Source organism: Bubalus kerabau, chromosome 4, assembly GCF_029407905.1.
Source record: "Bubalus kerabau isolate K-KA32 ecotype Philippines breed swamp buffalo chromosome 4, PCC_UOA_SB_1v2, whole genome shotgun sequence".
Lineage (NCBI taxonomy): Eukaryota > Metazoa > Chordata > Mammalia > Artiodactyla > Bovidae > Bubalus > Bubalus kerabau.
Window position 1 is genome coordinate 73,707,115 of NC_073627.1, and position 25,724 is coordinate 73,732,838.

At 42.2% G+C, this 25,724-nt stretch overlaps 1 protein-coding gene across 5 annotated transcripts in view; it reads right to left on the reverse strand.

The window, feature by feature from the left end:
• LOC129649830 (XK-related protein 6-like) overlaps window positions 1–25,724 on the reverse strand; it is a 95,379-nt gene that overhangs the window by 11,186 nt on the left and 58,469 nt on the right. Inside the window, exon 2 of one of the 5 annotated variants that reach the window (XM_055577716.1) lies at window positions 484–760. The exons of the other annotated variants lie outside the window; for them this stretch is intronic. Coding sequence (XP_055433691.1) covers window positions 751–760 — 10 coding nt within the window. The 3' untranslated portion in view covers window positions 484–750. The remainder of the gene's footprint in view (window positions 1–483; window positions 761–25,724) is intronic. 5 annotated transcript variants of the gene reach the window in all.

The window sequence follows — 25,724 nt, forward strand, 5'->3', positions numbered from 1 at the left end:
TAATGCAACCCAAAGACAGCCCATACTAACTAGCCATTATATTCTGCAAGTTACTGTATGTATGCTTCCCTTTACATGTGTGTATGGGGCTGTTGGAAACTTTGCAGAATACTGCTATTCTTTCCATTCTTCATAGTTTTAGCAAATGCTAAACATCAATGTCCACCACGTGTATCAATTTTAGCAGCAAATTAACATACTTCTAGTAAATGAAAATAAGCATTGAGTATTTTCACCTTATTTTGGTAGGTCGAGCAAGATATCAAATTTAAGTTAAACATTTAAGGGTTCTGACTACATTCCAATAGAACTATTAGAACAAATCTAGAAAGATATTTAAGAGTTAGTTTAGAAAGTAATATATTCATCTAACATCAGATCAGATCAGTCGCTCAGTCATGTCCGACTCTTTGCAACCCCATGAATTGCAGCACGCCAGGCCTCCCTGTTCATCACCAACTCCCGGAGCTCACTCAGACTCACGTCCATCGAGTCAGCGATGCCATCCAGCCGTCTCCTCCTCTGTTGTCCCCTTCTCCTCCTGCCCCCAATCCCTCCCAGCATCAGAGTCTTTTCCAATGAGTCAACTCTTCGCATGAGGTGGCCAAAGTACTGGAGTTTCAGCTTTAGCATCATTCCTTCCAAAGAAATCCCAGGGCTGATCTCCTTCAGAATGGACTGGTTGGATATTTTAGCTCTTCTCAGGCCTTTTTTTTTTAAATTGGAGTATAACTGCTTTCCAATGCTGTGTTAGTTTCTGCTGAACAACAATGTAAATCAACCATATGAATACAAATATCCCCTCCCTCTTGAGCCTCTCTCCTACCCTTCCATCCCACCCCTCTAGGTCATTACAGAGCACTCTTCTGACTTCCAATAAATTTTATCTTCTGATAACTAACACTTCACATTTTTTAAAAATGATACAGTACAAAACTCTACACTTGGTTATGCTGTATCTCACCTGACTTTTGGCTTATTTTTCCAAACTATCCAGAAGCTGAAATTCTCTTGATTCTGAAAACTGATATACTTCCTCCTTTCCTGGTTTTCAATTACAGAAATTCAGTTCAGCAAAGCTCACTCATGTTTGCTTCTCAGCTTTACAGAAGCAGGGCTATGATACCTGGAGAAAACATTTTATGTTCCATAAGCCCTCTGGAGTTATATTACCTAGCTGAATTCCAAGATCCAGAACTAACCCTCTGAGGGTGTGCAAAAATAATCAGTTAAAGGTATCCAGTAGAGTCATCTCCCAGGGATGGACTGATTTCAATGGACTAACTAAGACCAGAATACCAGTTCAGCAGGAAGAGTTACAACAGCCAACAGAACCAAGAGAAATGAGTGCCCTCTGATCATTGTATTCTCATACACCCGTGTCCACAAGCAAACCATATTGGAAAACAATATATAATAAAAGGGAATCAGATAATTGAATCATTTGCTCACTGAACTCTCTCCATGTAGACATGCACACAGGAAGCTAAATTATAATCAAGCATTTGTTCAGGGAACACAGAAATCTAAGCAACAGAATCCATTATCTAACATATTTTAAAACATCAGGGTAAACAGTCTCTGGTATCATCTCTACCACAGGATTATTACTCTAGTAAAACTGAGTTTTTATTCCAATCCCAAAGAAAGGCAATGCAAAAGAATGCTTAAAGTACCACACAATTGCAGCCATCTCACACACTAGTAAAGTAATGCTTAAAATTCTCCAAGCCAGGCTTCAGCAATACGTGAACCATGAACTTCCTGATGTTCAAGCTGGTTTTAAAAAAGGCAGAGGAACCAGAGAGCAAATTGCCAACATCTGACGGATCATTGAAAAAGCAAGAGAGTTCCAGAAAAACATCTATTTCTGCTTTACTGACTATACCAAAGCCTTTGACTGTGTGGATCACAATAAACTGTGGGAAATTCTGAAAGAGATGGGAATACCAGACCACCTGACCTGTCTCTTGAGAAATCTGTACACATGTCAGGAAGCAACAGTTAGAACTGGACATGGAATAACACACTAGGTCCAAATAGGAAAAGGAGTACGTCAAGGCTGTATATTGTCACCCTGTTTATTTAACTTATATGTAGAGTACATCATGAGAAATGTTGGGCTGGAGGAAGCACAAGCTGGAATCAAGATTGCTTGGGAGAAATATCAATAACCTCAGATATGCAGATGACACCACCCTTATGGCAGAAAGTGAAGAAGAACTAAAGAGCCTCTTGATGAAAGTGAAAGAGGAGAGTGAAAAACTTGGCTTAACACTTAACATTCAGAAAACTAAGATCATGGCATCCAGTTCCATCACTTCATGGGAAATAGATAGGGAAACAGTGGAAACACTGGCTGACTTTATTTTTGGGGGCTCCAAAATCACTGCAGATGGTGACTGCAGCCATGCTTATACTCCTTGGAAGGAAAGTTATGACCAACCTGGACAGTATATTAAAAAGCAGAGACATTACTTTGCCAACAAAGGTCCATCTAGTCAAGGTTATGGTTTTTCCAGTAGTCATGTATGGATGTGAGAGTTGGACTATAAAGAAAGCTGAGCACTGAAGAATTGATGCTTTTGAACTGTGGTGTTGGAGAAGACTCTTGAGAGTCCCTTGGACTGCAAGGAGATCCAACCAGTCCATCCTAAAGGAGATCAGTCCTGGTTGTTCAGTGGAGGGACTGATGCTGAAGCTGAAACTCCAGTACTTTGGCCACCTGATGTGAAGAGCTGACTCTTTGGAAAAGACCCTGATGCTGGGAAAGATTGAGGGCAGGAGAAGATGGGGACGACGGAGGATAAGATTGTTGGATGGCATCACCGACTCAATGGACATGGGTTTGAGTGGACTCCAGGAGTTGGTGATGAACAGGGAGTCCTGGGGTGCTGCAGTTCATGGGGTCGCAAAGAGTCGGACACGACTGAGCGACTGAACTGAACTGAAAACTGAGTACTAAATGAGGGTGCTCTGGTATTCGCATTAACAGTATAAAAACCTGCCTGTATTACTTTACTAACCAACTCCGTTCCTGACAGTGGCACTTCTTACCTAGATACAATATACCCCACCAGGCTATGATCAAATTCGTCTGGCCTGCAGGTTAGTCTGCCTTACAGACTCTGCAGTCATACTGATACAGCTCAAGTCCAACTCCTGCTTCTGTAGGCTCTAGGAGAGCTTCTAGAGAACGCATCACATGTGTTGGCAGGCTCAGGGTCCCTTCTTCCATCTTCAAGGTCAGCATCAGCAGCAGTGCAGATCTTTAAATCCCTCTAACTCTGACAGGCCGCCTGAGATTATATATCCCACCCTAGATAATCCCAAGATTGTGAGCCACGCGGCAGAGCAGTTCTGGGTTCCCTTACCCTACTGCTCTCCACCTGGGTGCCCTTTCCCAATAAAGTCTCTTGCTTTGTCAGCACATGTATCTCCTCAGACAATTCATTTCCAAGTGTTAGACAAGAGCCCAGTTTCAGGCCCTGGAAGGGGTCCACCTTCCTGCAACAAATGGCGATTCTGGTGGGGACTCTTCTTCGCTGAAACTGACATCCTGACCACTCGGGGTACTCAGGGGCCAGCTTGCCTGCCAATGGACCAGACCCAGCGGCCACAACTGAGACCCTTTAGTCCCTGGTCTCCTCCTGACATGGACAACCAGCCAGAGTGCCCTGACCAGCCCCTACAGTGGATTGGTCTATAGAGAAGACAGCTGACCTGATCTCACCTTAAAATGATGCTCAAGCAGGAGAAACCACACTATACCAGGATGAGAAGATGACGACATCAGAGATAGACAGCTTGCCCAAGATGCTGGACCTGATTTGTATGATCATTTATGTTTGCTTGAGTTCTTAGACCTCTGCATATAAATCAAATGCTTTTCTATCATAGGCCTGATTCTATGCTAGTTTTAGAAATCAATTCAATTGTTGGGTTTGTGGCCAATTACCTGTGTCTAGTTCTGGGTTACCTTGTTAAATTTCTCTACTACAAGACTCTAACTGGTTGGCCCTGAGAAAATTTACTTAAAAAAAAAATTATAGTCATATTCAGGTTACTGTGATATTACTAGATGGGATCCCCTCACTGGGCCAATTAATTATGCCTGCTGTGACTCTGGCCATAAATTTGAAGTTGTTTCTATTACTCAAGCTCAATCAGAGCAACAAGAAAAGTTTCAGCAAAGGAGGAAAAAATCTCCAACAATTATGGGATGGATTTATATAGATAACACCAGGCTATGGTAATTTAGGTTTAAAGTCTCTTCTGTGTTGGAAACAATTAGATCGTACAAAGGGCAGACACACTGAAACCATATTCACAGAAAACGAGTCAATCTAATCACACTAGGACCACAGCCTTGTCTAACTCAATGAAACTAAGACATGCCCATGGGGCAACCCAAGACGGGTGGGTCATGGTGGAGAGATCTGACAGAATGTGGTCCACCGGAGAAGAGAATGGCAAACCACTTCAGTATTCTTGCCTTGAGAACCCCATGAACAGGATGAAAAGGCAAAATGATAGGATACTGAAAGAGAAACTCCCCAGGTCAGTAGGTGCCTAATATGCTACTGGAGAACAGTGGAGGAATAACTCCAGAAAGAATGAAGGGATGGAGCCAAAGCAAAAACAACACCAGCTGTGGATGTGACTGGTGATAGAAGCAAGGTACGATGCTGTCAAGAGCAATATTGCATAAGAATCTGGAATGTCAGGTCTATGAATCAAGGCAAATTGCAAGTGGTCAAACAAGAGATGACAAGAGTGAATGTCGACATTCTAGGAATCAGCGAACTGAAATGGACTGCAATGGGTGAATTTAATTCAGATGACCATTATATCTACTACTGCGGGCAGGAATCCCTCAGAAGAAATGGAGTAACCCTCATGGTCAACGAAATAGTCCGAAATGCAGTACTTGGATGCAATCTCAAAAATGACAGAATGATCTCTGTTCATTTCCAAGGCAAACCATTCAATATCACAGTAATCCAAGTCTATGCCCTAACCAGTAATGCTGAAGAAGCTGAAGTTGAACGGTTCTATGAAGACCTACAAGATCTTTTAGAACTAACACCCAAAAAAGATGTCCTTTTCATTATAGGGGACGGGAATGCAAAAGTAGGAAGTCAAGAAACACCTGGAGTAACAGGCAAATTTGGCCTTGCAATACAGAATGAAGCAGGGAAAAGACTAATAGAGTTTTGCCAAGAAAATGCACTGGTCATAGCAAACATCCTCTTCCAACAACACAAGAGAAGACTCTACACATGGACATCACCAGATGGTCAACACCAAAATCAGATTGATTATATTCTTTGCAGCCAAAGATGGAGAAGCTCTATACAGTCAACAAAAACAAGACCAGGACCTGACTGTGGCTCAGATCATGAACTCCTTATTACCAAATTCAGACTTAAATTGAAGAAAGTAGGGAAAACCACTAGACCATTCAGGTATGACCTAAATCAAATTCCTTATGATTATACCGTGGAAGTGAGAAATAGATTTAAGGGCCTAGATCTGATAGATAGAGTGCCTGATGAACTACGGAATGAGGTCCGTGACACTGTAAAAGAGACAGGGATCAAGACCATCCCCATGGAAAAGAAATGCAAAAAAGCAAAATGGCTGTCTGGGGAGGCCTTACAGATAGCTGTGAAAAGAAGAGAAGCGAAAAGCAAAGGAGAAAAGGAAAGATATAAGTATCTGAATGCAGAGTTCCAAAGAATAGCAAGAAGAAATAAGAAAGCCTTCCTCAGTGGTCAATGCAAAGAAATAGAGGAAAACAACAGAATGGGAAAGACTAGAAATCTCTTCAAGAAAATTAGAGATACCAAGGGAACATTTCATGCAAAGATGGGCTCGATAAAGGACAGAAATGGGATGGACCTAACAGAAGCAGAAGCAGAAGATATCAAGAAGAGGTGGTAAGAATACACAGAAGAACTGTACAAAAAAGATCTTCACGTCCCAGATAATCATGATGGTGTGATCACTGACCTAGAGCCAGACATCCTGGAAATGTGAAGTCAAGTGGGTCTTAGAAAGCATCACTACGAACAAAGCTAGTGGAGGTGATGGAATTCCACTTGAGCTATTTCAAATCCTGAAAGATGATGCTGTGAAAGTACTGCACTCAATATGCCAGCAAATTTGGAAAACTCAGCAGTGGCCACAGGACTGGAAAAGGTCCGTTTTCATTCCAATCCCAAAGAAAGGCAATGCCAAAGAATGCTCAAATTGCATTCATCTCACATGCTAGTAAAGTAATGCTCAAAATTCTCCAAGCCAGGCTTCAACGGTATCTGAACCGTGAACTTCCAGACGTTCAAGCTGGTTTTAAAAAAGGCAGAGGAACCAGATATCAAATTGCTAACATCCGCTGGATCATCGAAAAAGCAAGAGAGTTCCAGAAAAACATCTATTTCTGCTTTATTGACTATGCCAAAGCCTTTGACTGTGTGGATCACAATAAACTGTGGGAAATGCTTCAAGAGATGGGAATATCAGACCACCTGACCTGCCTCTTGAGAAATCTGTATGCAGGTCAGGAAGCAACAGTTAGAACTGGACATGGAACAGCAGACTGGTTCCAAATAGGAAAAGGAGTACGTCAAGGCTGTATATTGTCACCCTGCTTATTCAACTTATATGCAGAGTACATCATGAGACACGCTCGACTGGAAGAAACACAAGCTGGAATCAAGATTGCTGGGAGAAATATCAATAACCTCAGATATGCAGATGACACCACCCTTATGGCAGAAAGTGAAGAGGAACTAAAAAGCCTCTTGATGAAAGTGAAAGAGGAGAGTGAAAAAGTTGGCTTAAAGCTCAACATTCAGAAAACGAAGATCATGGCATCCAGTCCCATCACTTCATGGGAAATAGATGGGGGAAACAGTGGAAACAGTGTCAGACTTTATTTTTTGGGGCTCCCAAATCACTGCAGATGGTGACTGCAGCCATGAAATTAAAAGACGCTTACTCCTTGGAAGGAAAGTTATGACCAATCTAAACAGCATATTCAAAAGCAGAAACATTACTTTGCCAACAAAGGTTTGTCTAGTCAAGGTTATGGTTTTTCCAGTGGTCATGTATGGATGTGAGAGTTGGACTGTGAAGAAGGCTGAGTGCCAAAGAATTGATGCTTTTGAACTGTGGTGTTGGAGAAGACTCTTGAGAGTCCCTTGGACTACAAGGAGATCCAACCAGTCCATTCTGAAGGAGATCAGCCCTGGGATTTCTTTGGAAGGAATGATGCTAAAGCTGAAACTCCAATACTTTGGCCACCTCACGCCAAGAGTTGACTCATTGGAAAAGACTCTGATGCTGGGAGGGATTGGGGGCAGGAGGAGAAGGGGACGACAGAGGATGAGATGGCTGGATGGCATCACTGACCTGATGGACGTGAGTCTGAGTGAACTCCAAGAGTTGGTGATGGACAGGGAGGCCTGGCGTGCTGTGATTCATGGGGTTGCAAAGAGTTGGACACGACTGAGCGACTGAACTGAACTAGATAATCCAGGATAATCACACCATCTCCAAATCCTTAACTTAATCACATCCACAAAGACCCTTCTGCATTGTGACTTAACATACTTATAGTTTCTGGGGCTTAGGATGTGACATCATTGGAGGATCATGATTCTGCCTACACAGAGTTACTGCGTATATACTGTAGTCTTACCACTGACTCTATGTCACCCATTTTACATTTGGTGAAAATGTTCAATTTATCTGGAAACTTCAGTACTAATTAACTAAGGAGGACATGGCTATTTCCATGCATAGTTTATACTAAAATTAGACTTCAGTTTTCTATTTCAGTTTTTACACAACATGAGTGATTGATTTACCAATGGGGGAAAGAAGAAAATATCTATTGCATCCCTTCTAAACAGCAAACTGTCTTTTTTTTCCTTCCTTTTTTTTTTTTTTTTTTTTTTAAATTAGCAGATACCTGAAGTACTGTTTTTGCAGGGTTTGCACAGGCCCCTGTCTACTACACTTTGATATGATCTATATACATCCTGTATGCTGAGCTGGTAAAATACAATGTAAATTACATATTAAATATTTTATCTGCTTTTACAAGTGCAAGGTACAAAAATATATACAATAGTCTCATTGATGACTGTAAAGTTAATTAACAGTTGGTGATAATGCCTAAGATTTTTGACTCTGATATAAAGATCATTGCTCCCCTTCACTTCTGTCTTAACTTGAAAAAAAAAAAAAAGGAAATATCAGTTAAACAATCATTTAAGCCTTAACTCTGTACCGATTATGGGACCAATTAGCCAGAATGAAGTTAATATATAAGAGAGATCTAAATGTTTTATTGAATTTGTCCTATTAAAAATGGGATATATGCAAAGGATGGAAACAAACTACTGAGTTTATTAATCATACTCTAATTACCAAACAAGTGCAACCTTTCAACCATCTCAATTTTAAGCATCCTGTTCACCCACCACCTAATCTTCCAGAGCAGTCATCCTGACTGTTGCTTACCTCCTGGAGATGCCAGCTCCAACAATTCCTCAACCATAATGGATCCTTCAACTCACTGATTCTACCACTTTTTGTTATTCCTCCCCTGTCCTGATCCTCACATCCCAGTCTCACAGTCCACCACTCCCTATGGATACATTCTTGTCCTACCCCTCTCATCTCATGGTACCACAACTAGCAAAAACCCAACGTTCATATCCACCTTTCTGCCTACTTCATGCCAGTCCAAGAGCAGTTTAACACAGCAAGAGAAAAATCACCACTAACTTCAAATAGCCGCTTTCAGCCACCCCTTAATCAAACTACATTTCCTCAATCCACTAATTTTCCACTTTCCCAGATAATTAATTCAAAATCCCACCCTCTGTAACCCTGAAGACCTTTCTTCCCCAATCCTCACTTTAAGCTGATAACTGTTACTTCCTATTTTGCTCAGCAAAAAGAAACCAACAGATCCATGGGATCTCACCTCAACCTATACCCACTGACTTGCAGCTTACCCATATATGCTCCTCTCCCTCCATTGGTCTGGATTAACTGGCATTCCCTCACTGGAGTCTTTGACCTTTTCCCTTCTTTAAAAAAAAGTCAAGGCTGCAGCTCTAGCTCTAGCTCCCCCCAATTCCTGCTTCATCACCTTTTCAATCTTTGGAGCATGTTTATAAGCAGACAAAAAGCCTGGAATTTTCCCCATTACACATACCTATTCAGTCATCTTTCTCCCATCTTCTCCTGGGTTTCCCTTGTGGCTCAGCTGGTAAAGAATGCACATGCAATGTGTGAGACCTGGGCTCGATCCCTGGGTTGGGAAGATCCCCTGAAGAAGGGAATGGCAACCCACTCTAGTACTCTGGCCTGGAGAATTCCATGGACTGTGTAGTGCATGGGGTCACAAAGAGTCGGACACGACTGAGCGACTCTCACACACTCTCCTTAGCCCACACACCAGGTGCTCATCCACAACATACCGCAAAAACTTCTCATCAAGGTCATCCTTAATCCTTCAGTTCAGTTCAGCTTACTTGCTCAGTTGTGTCCAACTCTTTGCGACCCCATGGACTGCAGCACGCCAGGCCTCCCTGTCCATCACCAACTCCCGGAGTTTAATCAAACTCATGTCCATCAAGTAGGTGACGCCATCCAACCATCTCATCCTCTGTCGTCCCCTTCTCCTCCTCCCCCAATCCCTCCCAGCATCAGGGTCTTTTCCAATGACAGTTCTTTGTATCAGGTGGCCAAAGTATTGGAGTTTCAGCTTCAACATCAGTCCTTCCAATGAACAGCCAGGACTGATCTCCTTTAGGATTGACTGGTTTCATCTCCTCACAGTCCAAGGGACTCTCAAGAGTCTTCTCCAACAACACAGTTCAAAACTATCAATTCTTCAGTGTTCAGCTTTCTTTATAGTCCAACTCTCATATCCATACATGACTACCGGAGAAACCTTTGTTGGCAAAGTAATGTCTCTGCTTTTTAAATATGCTGTTTAGGTTCATCATAACTTTTCTTCCAAGGAGCAAGTGTCTTTTAATTTCATGGCTGCAATCACCATCTGCAGTGGTTTTGGAGCCCAAGAAAATAAAGTCTGTCACGGTTTCCATTGTTTCCCCATCTATTTGCCATGAAGTGATAGGACAGGTAGCCATGATCTTCGTTTTCTGAATGTTGAGTTTTAAGCCAACTTTTTCACTCTCCTCTTTCACGTTCATCAAAGGCTCTTAAGTTCCTCTTTGCTTTTTGCCATAAGGGTGGTATCATCTGCATACCTGAGGTTACTGATATTTCTCCCTGCAGCCTTGATTCCAGCTTGTGCTTCATCCAGCCCAGCATTTCGCCTGATATACTCTGCATATAAGTTAAATAAGCAGGGTGACAATATACAGCCTTGACGTACTCCTTTTCCTATTTGGACCAGTCCGTTGTTCCATGTCTGCTCCTAACTGTTGCTTCTTGACCTGTATACAGATTTCTCAGGAGGCAGGTCAGGTCATTCTTCCTTCTCTTGAAGAATTTTCCAGTTTGTTGTGATCCACACAATCAAAGGCTTTTCCGTAATCAATAAAACACAAGTAGATGCTTTTCTGGAATTCTCTTGCTTTTTCACTGATCCAGCAGATGTTGGCAATTTGATCTCTGGCTCACTACCTTTTCTTTTTTTTTTTTTTGACTTGATATGTTTATGCTGGTTTGTTAAGCAGCCATAGAAAACTAATACAGTAACTTTAACATTTTTATCCTGAAAGCTCTTCACACTCAAATAACTAAAATTAAATCATAGCTATAGTCCTAAATTTCATCATATGTTTTTTTTTTTTTGCAAAGTTTTTTAATTTTTTATTTTATTTTTAAACTTTACATAACTGTATTAGTTTTGCCAAATATCAAAATGAATCTGCCACAGGTATACATGTGTTCCCCATCCTGAACCCTCCTCCCTCCTCCCTCCCCATTCCATCTCTCTGGGTCGTCCCAGTGCACCAGCCCCAAGCATCCAGTATCGTGCATCGAACCTGGATCTCTGGCTCACTACCTTTTCTAAATCCACCTTGAACATCTGGAATTTCTTGGTTCATGTACTGTTGAAGCCTGGCTTTGAGAATTCTGAGCATTAGTTTGCTAGCATGTGAGATGAGTGCAATTGTGAGGGAATCTGAACATTCTTTGGGATTGAGATGAAGACTGACTTTTCCAGTCCTGTGGCCACTGCTGAGTTTTCCACATTTGCTGACATACTAAGTGCAGCACTTTCACAGCATCATCTTTGAGGATTTGAAATAGCTCAACTGGAATTCCATTACCTCCATTAGCTTTGTTTGTAGTGATGCTTCCTAAGGACTACCTGACTTTGCATTCCAGGATGTCTGGCTCTAGTTGAGTGATCACACCATCATGGTTATCTGGGTCATGAAGATCTTTTTAGTATATTTCTTCTGTGTATTCTTGCCACCTCTTCTTAATGTCTTCTGCTTCTGTTAGGTGCATACCATTTCTGTCCTTTATTGTGCCCATCTTTGCATGAAATGTTCCCTTGGTATCTCTAAGTTTCTTGAGGAGATCTCTAGTCTTTCCCATTCTATTGTTTTCCTCTATTTCTTTGCACTAATCGCTGAGGAAGGCTTTCTTAAAAATAAAGTCTCTCCTTGCTATTCTTTGAAACTCTGCATTCAAATGGGTATATCTTTCCTTTTCTCCCTTACTTTTTGCTTCTCTTCTTTTCATAGCTATTTGTAAGGTCTCCTCAGACAACCATTTTGCCTTTTTGCATTTCTTTTTCTTGGTGATGGTCTTGTACAATGTCACAAACCTCCGTCCATAGTTTTTCAGGCACTCTGCCTATCATACCTAATCCCTTTGATCTATTTGTCACTTCCACTGTATATAGTAAGGGATTTGATGTAGGTCATATCTGAACAGTCTAGTGGTTTTCCCTACTTTCTTCAATTTAAGTCTGAATCTGGCAATAAGGAGTTCATGATCTGAGCCACAGTCAGCTCCCAGTCTCACAGTCAGCTCTCAGTAATCTTTACATGACTAAATTTAACAGCCGATTCTTGGTCTTCATATTACTTAACCAAGATGGTGAATCTTTTTCCATGAACACTTCCCACACTTGACTTTCAAGACACCAGAGTATTCTGGTTTTCCTTTCACCCTACTGGCCAGGCCTTCTCACTGCTCATTGCCGGATTCTTCTTGCCCAGTTCAGTTCAGTTGTTCAGTTCTGTCCAACTTTTTGGGAACCCATGGACTGCAGCACTCCAGGCTATCTCCCAGAATTTGCTCAAACTCATGTCCATTGAATCAGTGATGACACCCAGCCATCTCATTCTCTATCACACCCTTTCTCCTCCTGCCCTCAATCTTTCCCAGCATCAGGGTCTTTTCTAATGAGTTGCCTCTTTGCATCAGGTGACCAAAGTATTGGAGCCTCAGCCTCAGCTCAGTCCTTCCAATGAATATTCAGGGTTGATTTCCTTTAGGATTGACTGGTTTGATCCCCTTACTGTCCAAGGGACTCTCAAGAGTTTTCTCCAGCACCACAATTTGAAAACATCAATTCTTCAGCACTCAGCCTTCTTTATGGTCCAACTCTCACATCCACACATAACATAACCCTAAAAGTTAGAGGTGACCCAGGGTTCAGTATTCAGGCCTTCCTGTCTATATTCCCTTGGGAAAGCCACTAAGTCTCAGGATTTGAACCACCAACTTGTGCTGACAACTCCAAGTTTTACATTCAAGCCTGGATCAGAGCCCTGAACTGCTACTGTCTCCTAGATTATTACTACCTACTCAACACCCTCTCTTAAGTATCAAGAAGGTACCTCTGCAAGTCCCAAACCATATTTCTGATTTCCCTTTAAGCCTGCTTCTCAGAGTCTTTCTCAGCTCAGTATATAGCAACTTTACCTCATTCAAGACCTTAGCATCACCCCTGACAACTTTCTTTTCCTTATATCCACCACTGTATCCATCAGTAGACCCAATCAGCTCTACCTTCAAAATAGATACAGAATCTAAACACTTACCAACTCCAGTGATATCATCTTGAGCCAAGCCATTGCTAACCAATCTGTTTCCACCTTTGTTCCCCTGTATTAATACAGGCTATGTTTATATTTGTTTATATCTCCCCAAAATTACATTGAAACCCTAACCCCAAAAGTGACAGGATCAGTAGATGAGGGCCCTTGGTAGGTGATCAGGTCTTCAGGGTGGAGCCTTCATGAATGGAATTACTGCACCCCAGGGAGTTCCCTTGTCCCTTCCATCATGTGAGGACACAAGGGAAAAGCTTCCACTACGAAGCAGGAGTCTATGCCCCGACCAGGAACGCTAAAGAAGCTGAAATTGAACGGTTCTATGAAGGCCTACAAGACCTTTTAGAACTAACAACCAAAAAAGATGTCCTTTTCATTATAGGGGACTGTAATTCAAAAATAGTAGAAATCAAGAAACACCTGGAATAACAGGCAAATTGGGCCTTGGAGTACAGAATGAAGCAGGGCAAAGGGGCAAAGGCTAATAGAGTTTTGCCAGGAGAATGCACTGGTCATAACAAACACTCTCTCCCAACAACACAAGAGAAGACTCTACACATGGACCTCACCAGATGGTCAACACCGAAATCAGACTGATCATATTCTTTGCAGCCAAAGATGGAGAAGCTCTATACAGCCAGCAAAAACAAGACCGGGAGCTGACTGTGGCTCAGATCATGAACTCCTTATTACCAAATTCAGACTTAAATTGAAGAAAGTGGGGAAAACCACTAGACCATTCTGGTATGACCCAAATCAAATCCCTTCTGCTTATACAGTGGAAGTGAGAAACAGATTTTAGGGACTAATTCTGATACAGTGCCTGATGAACTATGGACTGAGGTTTGTGACACTGTACAGGAGACAGGGATCAAGACCATCCCCAAGAAAAAGAAATGCCAAAAGGCAGAATGGTTGTCTGAGGAGGCCTTACAAATAGCTGTGAAAAGAAAAGTGAAAAGCAAAGGAGGAAAGGAAAGATATACCCATTTGAAACAGAGTTCCAAAGAATAGCAAGGACAGACTTTTTTTTAAGAAAGCCTTCCTCAGCAATCAATGCAAAGAAATAGAGGAAAACAGTAGAATGGGAAAGACTAGAGATCTCTTCAAGAAACTTAGAGATACCAAGGGAACATTTCATGCAAAGATGGGCACAATAAAGGACAGAAATGGTATGTACCTAACAGAAGCAGAAGACATTAAGAAGAGGTGGCAAGAATACACAGAAGAACTGTACAAAAAAGATCTTCATGACCCAGATAATCACGATGGTGTGATCACTCAACTAGAGCCAGACATCCTGGAATGTGAAGTCAAGTGGGCCTTAGAAAACATCACTACAAACAAAGCTAGTGGAGGTGATGGAATTCCACTTGAGCTATTTCAAATCCTCAATGATGATGCTATGAAAGTGCTGCACTCAATATGTCAGCAAATGTGGAAAACTCAGCAGTGGCCATAGGACTGGAAAAGGTCAGTTTTCGTTCCAATCCCAAAGAAAGGCAATGCCAAAGAATGCTCAAACTACAGCACAATTGCACTCATCTCACATGCTAGTAAAGTAATGCTCAAAATTCTCCAAGCCAGGCTTCAATGGTACCTGAACCGTGAACTTCCAGATGTTCAAGCTGGTTTTAGAAAAGGCAGAGGAACCAGAGATCAAATTGCCAACATCCGCTGGATCATCGAAAAAGCAAGAGAGTTCCAGAAAAACATCTATTTCTGCTTTATTGACTATGCCAAAGCCTTTGACTGTGTGGATCACAATAAACTGTGGGAAATGCTTAAAGAGATGGGAATACCAGACCACCTGACCTGCCTCTTGAGAAATCTGTATGCAGGTCAGGAAGCAACAGTTAGAAATGGACATGGAACAACAGACTGGTTCGAAATAGGAAAAGGAGTACGTCAAGGCTGTACATTGTCACCCTGCTTATTTAACTTCTATGCAGAGTACATCATGAGAAACGCTGGGCTGGAAGAAGCACAAGCTGGAATCAAGATTGCCGGGAGAAATATCAATAACCTCAGATATGCAGATGACACCACCCTTATGGCAGAAAGTGAAGAAGAACTAAAGAGCTCCTTGATGAAAGTGAAAGAGAAGCGTGAAAAAGTTGGCTTAAAGCTCAACATTCAGAAAACTAAGATCATGGCATCCAGTCCCATCACTTCATGGCAAATAGATGCAGAAACAGTGGAACCAGTGGCTGACTTTAATTTCTGGGGCTCCAAAATCACTGCAGATGGTGATTGCATCCATGAAATTAAAAGACACTTACTCCTTGGAAGGAAAGCTATGACCAACCTAGACAGCATATTAAAAAACAGAGACATTACTTTGTCAACAAAAGTCTGCCTAGTCAAGGCTATGGTTTTTCCAGTGGTCATGTATGGATGTGAGAGTTGAACTGTGAAGAAAGCTGAGCGCTGAATTGATGTTTTTGAACTATGGTGTTGGAGAAGACTCTTGAGAGCCCCTTGGACTGCAAGGAGATCCAACCAGTCCATTCTGAAGGAGATCAGCCCTGGGATTTCTTTGGAAGGAATGATGCTAAAGCTGAAACTCCAGTACTTTGGCCACCTCATGCGAAGAGTTGACTCATTGGAAAAGACTCTGATGCTGGGAGGGACTGGGGGCAGGAGGAGAAGGGGACGACAGAGGATGAGATGGCTGGATGGCATCACCGACTCGATGGACATGAGTTTGGTATACTCCAGGAGTTTGTGATGGACAGGGAGGCCTGGAGTGCAAAGAGTTGGACACAACTGAGCGACTGAACTGAAATGAACTGATGAACCTGCAAGAGGACCTTCATCAAAACAGACGCAAGCTGGCACCTTAATCTTGTACTTCCAGCCTCCAGAACTATAAGAAATACATTTCTTTGTTCATAAGCCAGTTTGTGGTACTTTGTTACAGCAGCCCCAACAGACTAAAACAATACAGCAGCCAGAATGTATTTTGAAATTAAGGTTCATGTGTTGCCCCATTCGCTTCCTCTTTAAAAGAAAAAAAAAAAATGAAATCCATGTATAGTGAAATTAAATAGATTTCATTTCAATGAGTGTATATACCATATAACAAAGACCCAAATAAGGATCTGAAATACTTCCAATTTTGGACTATTATGAACAAAGCTGTTATAAACATTATTAAACAAATCTTTTCAAGGACATAAGGTTTGGTTTCTTGAGTAAATACCTAGGAGCATTAAATGCTTTGAAATAGATTAAAAACATATACATGCATGTTCACAGCAGCATTATTCACTATTTCTACCAAAATGCAGAAATAGCTCAAATGTCCATCAACAGATAATTAAGGAAAAGGTGGCAAATCCATATAATGGAATAGAATTTAGGCATAAAAAAGAATGAAACAATGCTACAATGTGGATGAACCTTGAGAACACTGTTAAGTGAAAGAAACCAGACAAAAAGATCACATTTGTATAAAACATTCAGAACAGGTAAATTCATAGAGACAGTGAAAATTGATGTCTGTCAGGGGCTGGGGGATGGAAGTGATTGCTTAATGGGTGCAGGTTTTCTTTCAGGGTGATGAAAAAGTTCTGGAACTGCAGAGGCAATGGTTACTCAATCCTGCTGAATGTACTACAGGCTGCTGAACTGTTCACTGAAATGGTTAATTTTATGTGAATTTCACCCTCCCCCACAAAAAAAACACCCCCCACACAGGATTTTGTTTTACATCATTTGAAATAGAAGCCCTCTCAGGCAGTGTGAACAACACAAAATCTTGTGTCAACACCACTGTATACTGGTGAGCTGGGTCATTCCACTAAACCATGTGGTCTGGAGCAAGTCTCTTCAACTCTGCAGACTTCGGGGGTTTCTTTTCCATGTATTGTCGGGAGCTGTGTTAGGCATTATTGACAAAATGGAGGCATGGCCCCAACCCCCTCTCCTTGTCCCGCAGGCATGGACCCGGGATGAGGGAGTTAGGCCTTTTAATTCTGACTTGTTTTTTCCTCTCCTCAGCTGAGTTGACTGAAAGGGAATATTAAGGTGCTTATTATTCTTGAGAGGAACATGAGAGGCACAAAGCCTTCTGCAGCTGTGCTCAGAAAATAATTCATAAAGTTAGTCACTGACATTTGTTCAAGGACTTTTACAAGAGTGTTCCAGGATGAGCACATAGGCCGCAGCCTTAGGCCATGGGAGGGATTGCTATCTGAAGCCTATCTGTGAGGAAAATGTTTATGGCAAAGGAGTTTACTGAATTTAGGGCTTAGAAATAATTTAAATAGTTAGAAGTTAAAGATTTAAGGAATGTTGTAATATTAGCATATTTTACTATAGCTTATAGAGATTAAGAATTTTAGAGATACCAATAGCTAGAAGTCTTTTTTAAGAGTTAGTGAGCTCAGGATACTAGGGGCAAATGGGACTTAGAAAGATAAGAAATAAGCTGAGGTTGTGGTATGCAGCCCAGACTTGAAGCACGAGTTACAATGTAATCACAAGTTAACTATAGGACACACAAGAGGAATTAGATAATAGATGGTAAATGATTCCCAGAGAATCGCTGAAGCAGGAACTCTGTTTGAAGGACAACAATGATTTATGGAGATAATAAATCTGGGTGAGGGGGAACTGAAAATGTCAAACCTCTACCTAATGCTTTTGTAAAAGTATAAAAGAAAATCTTAAACTTGAAATAAATAGGCAGTTCTCAAAAACTGAGAGGTTGTGTCGTTACTAGCCGACACCGTTCCTCCCTTCAGGTTGAACCCCTGGCTGCTGGAGCTGGACTCCGGCAATGCATGAAAAGTAGATCCTTCACTGGGCTGTTGTGAGGATCAACTGAGATTAATGACAACAAAAATACTTAGCAAAGTGCTAGGCATAAAAAAATTAACCATCTTTTATATTAGCACAATAGGAAATATGCTCAGACTGGAAGGCCAAGGATGAATACAAATATCAGGGTGGCAGCTGGAAACATTTTGAATAACTAGTCTTGTAAAGATGGAGAGAGGAGGATGCAGACCAAGACGCACCAGCCAGCTGTCCTCCTTTGGCTTCTACGATGACCTAACTCATCAAGAGTCATACTTAAGATTAGCCCTGCTGCTCCTGTCGATGATTTACCACTACACTCAAGACCAACTTGAAAGTGCTGCTGTTCTGAGAAGGGCTGAAGAAAGATTACCGGAGATAAAAGAGGCCACTTTACCGAAGCTCTAAGCTTAGGATCCCCAAGCACTCAGGAGGTGAAACAGGGAGCAAGACAACTATTAAGCCATCTCAAAGTTTAATCCCAATTAACATAGGGTGACAAACTAGAGTTTGACTATAAAAATTTGCTTGCATCAAGGAAAAGCACTAACATATACAACTAGCCCTCAAGAAGTAGCATTAACTAGATTAAAATGTCTAAATTTAAATGTTCTTAAAACTCAATATGCAACAGCAACACAAATTAACAAAATAACCAATAAAAATTACTATCACTTAAACATCCCTATGGCAGGTAGTATGCAACATAGTTTACAAATATTATCTGCAGTCTTCACAACATCCAAGCAGGACCCCATGATGCCAAGCAACTTGGGCAGAATCAAACTAATCAGAGGCACTTCTGAGACCTGGCCTTGGGGGCACTGACTTCAAAGCTCCATCAACTACACCTTCCTTCCTCTCAGCCCTGAAAGAACTTCTAGGCTCATAAGTCCTCCTAGATTCTACACCCAACTGAGTGCAACTTCAGAAGGTATATGACTATTCAAAGGTCAGTCAGAGAAAAATCAGATTGCAACATTGGGGAGCCCTAGCAGACAGAGTGAAGGGATTAATTTTAGGATGGTGTCACATCAATTGTGCTTGGTTGAAATACAACTGCTGGTTCACAGTAGTCTGGTCACAATCAGAGCCTGTCTCAGGGGAAGCTTAGAGAGCTAAGTTACTGCAGGAAGACGGAGCCCACACCTAGAATAGTGTGGGCTCTGCAGATGCCCAGGAGCCTCAGACAAGTAAATAAATAAATATAGAAACACTAGAGCTCTAGTCACTTTAAGATTTAATTACGGGGGCTCATGGGTCAATTGCCTAATGTAGCTGCATTTTGTCTTCTTTCACATACCCTGCTCTCAATTCAAAAGAAAGGAAAAAACAGGCTATAAATAAAGATCTCCTCAAGCATGCAGGCAGAAAAAGCAATCCCCACAAGGAAGAAAAGGAGTCAGGCTGGCCTCAGACTTTTCGACAGTCACATCCCACGCCAGAAGGCAACAGAGCAACACCTCACTCGTTCCAAGAAGAAAACAGAACCGGGAACATTAAAACCTCCCATCCAGGAGCTCCTCCGAAGCTAAGGGTCACAGGCAGTCTGCCACACATAGCTCAGGGAGCCCAGCAGCCAGGAGTGAATATTTCCATCACCTTCCTGTGCTAAAAGCCAAACAACTCCTGTGCTCTTTCTCAGGGATTTCAATGCCCACAGTGATGAGCCATCCCAGCCTTTGAGTTATCCCTTCTACACCGACCCTAGCCCCCCACTACTGGGGTCTGTGCATAGTCCCCATCACCAATAACTGCACTCCCTTCAAAATCACTTTTTAAACATACCAATGCCCCCCAGTCTCATGAAGGACCCCTACTGACCACCTTTTATGCTAACCGTTACTCCATTCATTCATTCAACATTCATAAAATGCTTGCTATGTGCCAGGACTCTGCGAGATGTTTAAGACGGAGATGGGGTGGAGGGAAGGGACCAAGCATCAGGTCTGATCTCCTGAAGCTAACTCTCAACGTGGGAGCCAGACCACAAACAAACCAGGAACACTTGAGTGGTATAAAGGAAAGACCAAATAGGGGGTGAGACGTCAGCAGACTAAAGGGACAGACGTTGTTACAAGGTCATCAGGCTGGATCTAAGTTTCATTGATGCAGAGAAGTGATGAGGAAGAAAGATATACCAAAAGAAACAGATATATCAGCACTAGTCTCATAGTAGTACTTAAGGTTAAAAAAAGCAATAAACAGGACAGAAAGGACTATTCCATAATAAATTAACAATCCACTAAGAAGACAGAAATAATACATTTTATGTTTACACCAACAACAGCTCTGATAAAAATATCAAAAAACTTGGCAAAATCACTGAGGGAGGCTTTAACAAATCTTGATACAGTAGTGTTGTTGTAACAAAATACCAATGGGTATTTCCGATCAATGGGCAGCTTATAAACAACAGAAATTTATTCCTCACAGTTCTGGAGGCTGGAAGTCAGAAATCCAGGTGCCGGCACTTTCAGGTGAGGATTCTTCCCAGCGGCAGACCTTGCACACTCATATGGCAGAAGGGGCCAAAGAAGCTTTCCAGTGTCTCTTTTACAGGGGCACTAATCCCACTCATGGAGGGTTTGCCCTCAGGACCTAATCACCTCCTAATACCATCACCTTGGGGGCTACAGATTTCTATGTAAGAATCTGGGGGCGGGGGACACATTCAGACCATAGCAAAATCTTTCTGAGAAATCAAAATATGAAGCAGGTAAAAAACAGGGACAAAGCATTTGAAAGACTCATTAATAAGCTACAGTATATATAATATAAAATGTATATATACACATTTATATATATAAATTAACAGACAATATACATTCTTTCCAAATATATATTTGAATATTCAAAAATACTAATCACATATTATTAGAAAATGAGGAAAATCTCAACATAGTCCAAAAGAAAACCAACACAAGCCAAATCTGCTAGCCAAACTGCAAGGGAACTAGAAATTAACAACCAAAAACTGAAGACAGATATTTACTTGCAAATGTAAAAGGTCCTTTTCCTAATTCAAGAGGATCTAAAACTGGGTATCTTTAACTAATTAGGAATGAACAGTGCAAAGATGACTACAGACTAAACAGAGTGAAATGTAGTCAAAGCCACAATGTAGGCAGGTTATCTTTCAGGAGCTTAATATACAGTGAGCATATGACGTGATTAAAAAATATCATTACATAAAATTTCTCTTCTTGCCAGCCTTGCTCTATGAGGTAGTAACACATAGGTAAATTTGGGAGCTGGCTCCATCCCACCCCTCAAGCACTGCGCAGGGAAGGCTACAAGCAAGGAACTCTGGCTACAACGCCAGCTTTGGCACTACATAACCAGCCACGTGCCCTGCATGGGCTGTTCAAATGCTTTGCGTCTCCATTTCTGTGGCTATAATATTAGGAGGATGGGCTAAATTAGATATCTCTAAGGTTTCTTCTGGTTTTCAGAATTAAATCCCTCTAAATGCAGAAGCTCTTTGAGTTAACCTATTTGAAAGCAAGTTCCTGTGTCAGGCACATTTCCCTGCTCTACAGGAGACAGCACACCACACATTAACCTTTCCTTAATGACAGTCACCCGAGTATTTTCTATAGTACCTGTGCTTTAAAACAGACACCACAATTCAAAAGTGAGAATAAGACAAATTCCTGCTTTCAAGGAGTACTTCCTTTTCATTTGCCAAGTGATTCCTCAATTTAGTAAGACAGGTTATTTTGGGGATGGAGGGAGGAAGAAAGAAAGTCTCTCTCCTTTTTGTGGAAAATACTGGTGTTAAAAACTAAAAAGGTTTATCGCTGCAAAATCAGGTATTTCAGTGATTTTTAAGGTCCACTGCTGGGGCTTTAAAAAAAAGAATCTGATCATCAAACATTTCTTGGTTAGTTCATCCTCGACTTTAAATGTTACCAAGCATATAGATCTGCTTGTCACTTCCACAGGAAGACCACTAGATGCCCAAACCATCTCTTGTTCAAGAGTTAATAACTGATTCTAGAAACTAAACGACTGGTGGCTCAGTGGTAAAGAATCCACCTGACAATGTAGGAGATGCAGGTTTGATCCCTGGGCCAGGAAGATCCCTGGAGAAGCAAGTGGCAACCCACTCCAGTACTCTTGCCTGAGAAATCCCATTGACAGAGGAGCCTGGCAAACAAAAGTCCATGAGGTCACAAAAGAATCAGACACCAATTAGCGACTAAACAAAAACAAACTCACAAGACACAACCAACCATAAAATACCATTTTTAAAAAGATTACAGACTCAGTGCCCCCAACCCTGCAGCAGGCCACTGCCGACCCACGCCTCCACCAGAGACTTCTGGACACTCAGAGGAACAAGCATAATCTATGAGACATAAAAGGGAAGTTTGCAATATCCATCATTGTTTCTTCACTGAGGGTACGCTCACTTGTGGGAAAGCTGAGAAGATTCTACAAGTGCATGGACATAAAAGATGATGCAGCTGAGACCAAGATGGTGGAGGAGCAGGTGGATGCGGAGTACATCTCTCTCCATGGATACATCCGGAATACACCTTCAGACACAGAAGTGCATGCAGAACACCAGCAGAGAGAGGTCAGGAGAACCTGACCAGCGGAAAAGAATATACAGAACCACGCAAAATTCAGTAGGATGAAGGAACTACGGGAAAAACAGGAGTGTTATTAGGATTAGGACTGGACCTGCCCTCGGCTGGTGGGGGAACTGAAGCAGGGGTCCAAGAGTCAGAGGAGAAACATTTAAGGCTGAGAGTGAAACAGCTGATCTGTGGCAGCCTAAATGGAATGAGAATCAGGCAGTCCTTGCTGCAGCCATACAGACCCTGGACAGGGACCTGCATCCCTAGAAGGTGCAGTGGTTGGGAGCTGAACCTAGGGATTGTGGAACAATCCCAGGACAAGGGCTGCTGTTGACTGTGGAGAGACAAACCAAGCGGATGTGAGGGAGGAGACTGTGGTGGCAAATGCCTGTGGAGGAAAGCCAGGCAGCCATGGAAGCAAGGCAATACTGCTGAGTCATGCGTAGAGGGTGTAGCCGTCACCATAGCCTCTCTCCCCACACGCCAGCATCAGCAGCTGAACAATAGAGAGGCTGGGCTGCCAAGCACCTGATGCACCGGACTACAGAGCAGGACCCCACCCAGGGTGCCCCTTTAAGTGACTGATGTGCTGAACCACAGAGTAGGACCCCACCCCGGGTGCCCCTTTAAGTGACTGATGCGCCGATCTACAGAGAAGGGCCCCAGGTAAGGGAGCCCTCTAAGTGCCTGAACAGGAAGAGCTATGGAGAAAGACTAGCCAAAGAGGCCGTCTCATGACCAGCTACAAAGAGGCTCAAAAAAAGACTCTGATAGGGCCATAACTCCTGCAGCTGAGGAGTCCCATGTCCCTGTACACCTGGCACCGCCAGGGTCCCCACAACCCAAGCAGCTATGCCACCTTCACGCTCAACTCTCACTGGGGCAGAGCTGTCACAGGCAAAAAAGAAAGTCTTGCGTCTATGCACCCAGGGTTGCTTCAGTCATGTCCAGCTCTTTGTGACCCTGTGGCCTGTGGCCTGCCAGGCTTCTTTGTCAGGGGGGTTCTCCAGGCAAGAGTACTGGAGTGTATTGGCCAATACTGGTTGCCATACCCTGCTGCTGCTGCTAAGTCACTTTAGTCATGTCCAACTCTATGTGACCCTATAGATGGCAGTCCACCAGGCTCCCCCGTCCCTGGGATTCTCCAGGCAAGAACACTGGAGTGGGTTGCCATTTCCTTCTCCAATGCATGAAAGTGAAAAGTGAAAGTGACGTCGCTCAGTCCTGTCTGACTCTTCACAACCCTGTGGACTGCAGCCCACCAGGCTCCTCTGTCCATGGGATTTTCCAGGCAAGAGTACTGGAGTGGGGTGCCATTGCCTTCTCCAGCCATACCTTCTAGAGCACTATGTTTCCTGCTGCCCTAGCTGCCAACTCACCTGGTGCTGCCAGAACCCCTACGACCCAAGCAGCTGCACCACCTCCGCACCTGGCCCTCACAGGGGCAAACCCAAGTCCTCCAGGGCAGCCTCAGGAGCAAACCCCAGTGGGCGACCCAGAGGCAGTGTGACTAAGGAAGAAGACCTAAAACCTTCCCACCAGCTGTACAAGCTGCAGATTAAATCCAGACGCTCAACCAGGCAGACTCCGTGTCTACGGAATATGTAAAAGGACACTGAGCACTCCCACAAAAGAAAACTCACTAGTTCTGATAGCTGTGGACACTGGAGTCAAGAACACACAGGAGTAGGACCAGATTAGAATCTGAGCTGCCCCCACAGCAGGTCCAGAGATCAGCAGTGTCGGAGGGCATCCTAGGAGGTGAGGGGGACTGAGCCTCCCAGCGAGGGAAGGACGCTGACAGCAGTGACTCAAGAGAAACAGGTATTACTCTTATGTTTTGACTGGTTCTGTAGATTCTTTTGGATTTTTTTCCCTTTACTTCTTCTCCCACCCCCAACTCTGTTGTAGTTGCCGATTTTATTGGCACTGTGAAATCTAATTAAGCTTTTGAGGTGTTTGTTTGTTTGTTTGTTTTCCCAAGCACACTATATCTTATTGTTACAAACCTCTGCCTCTACGTTGTCTTTTGCAGTTCTGTGGAGTTTTCCTTTTATTTCCCCCTCTTTTCTTTTTTAATTTCTAATTTTAATTCTTAGTTTTTAAAACTTATTATTTTTATATATTTATTCGTTAGCTTTTCCCCTTGCAGCCAATCTTTAACGTTATATATATCTTCTTTATCTACTTTTATTTAACTTTGCATATCTATTCTTTCTTTTCTTTCTTTCCTTTCCTCTCATTTGTTAGTTTTGCTTTCATTGCTTTATTCCCCACTTGGCACCTTGCTTTAGTTTTGTTTTCCAGTTTGTGTTTTAGTTACTTTGGTTCTTAATTAGTAGATATAATTTTTGGTTTCCTTTATTTGCTGGGTCAATCTATTGCACTTTATTTTTGTTGGATTGTTTTGATTTTGCTTATGGATGTATATGTGTATATTCCATTATTTTAATTATCATATGCCTGATTTTGTAACTGCCATTTGTTTGGGGTTCATCTTTGGTTTCTCGTTTTGGGGTATGTGTTTTAATCTCACTTAATGCCATAACTAACCACTTGTGGAATCTTCCTTCCTGACCAGAGATCAAGCCCTGAGCCTTTTGAGTGGGAGCACTGACTCCAAGACCCTAGACTACCAGAGAACTAACCCTAGGGAGTATCAAATAGTGAGAACTCACACAAAGGAAACCACTTGAACACAAGACCAACCAACAGTAGCACCCTGTGCAGGACACCTCGTCTAAACAACACACAAAACAAATACAAACCCAATCATCAGCAGACAGGATTACCACCTCCCTCAGCCTCATCCATAAGAGAAAAAACACAAAAAACTCAGCATAAATCTCATCCTATATAAAGCTGACACAAACTACTGCATCAATCTTAGGGGGCAAGAACCCAAAAGGAAGTAAGAATTCAACCCTGAAGCCTGGGAAAAGGAGACCTCAGTAAGTTTAAAAAAAAAAAAGGCAGAGAAATACTGCACAGATGAAGGAACAAACTAGAAACACAGAAGTCCAAATAAATGAAGAGGAAGTAGGCAAACTTCTGGAAAAAGAATTCAGAATAATAATAGTAAAGATGATCAAAAACCTTGAAAACAAAATGGAGAAAATGCAAGAATTAACAAAGACCTAGAAGATTTAAAAGAATAAACATACACAGACAAACACAATTACTGAAATTAAAAACACTCTAGAAGGAATCAATAGCAGAATATCTGAAGCAGAAGAACAAATCAGTGAGCTGGAAG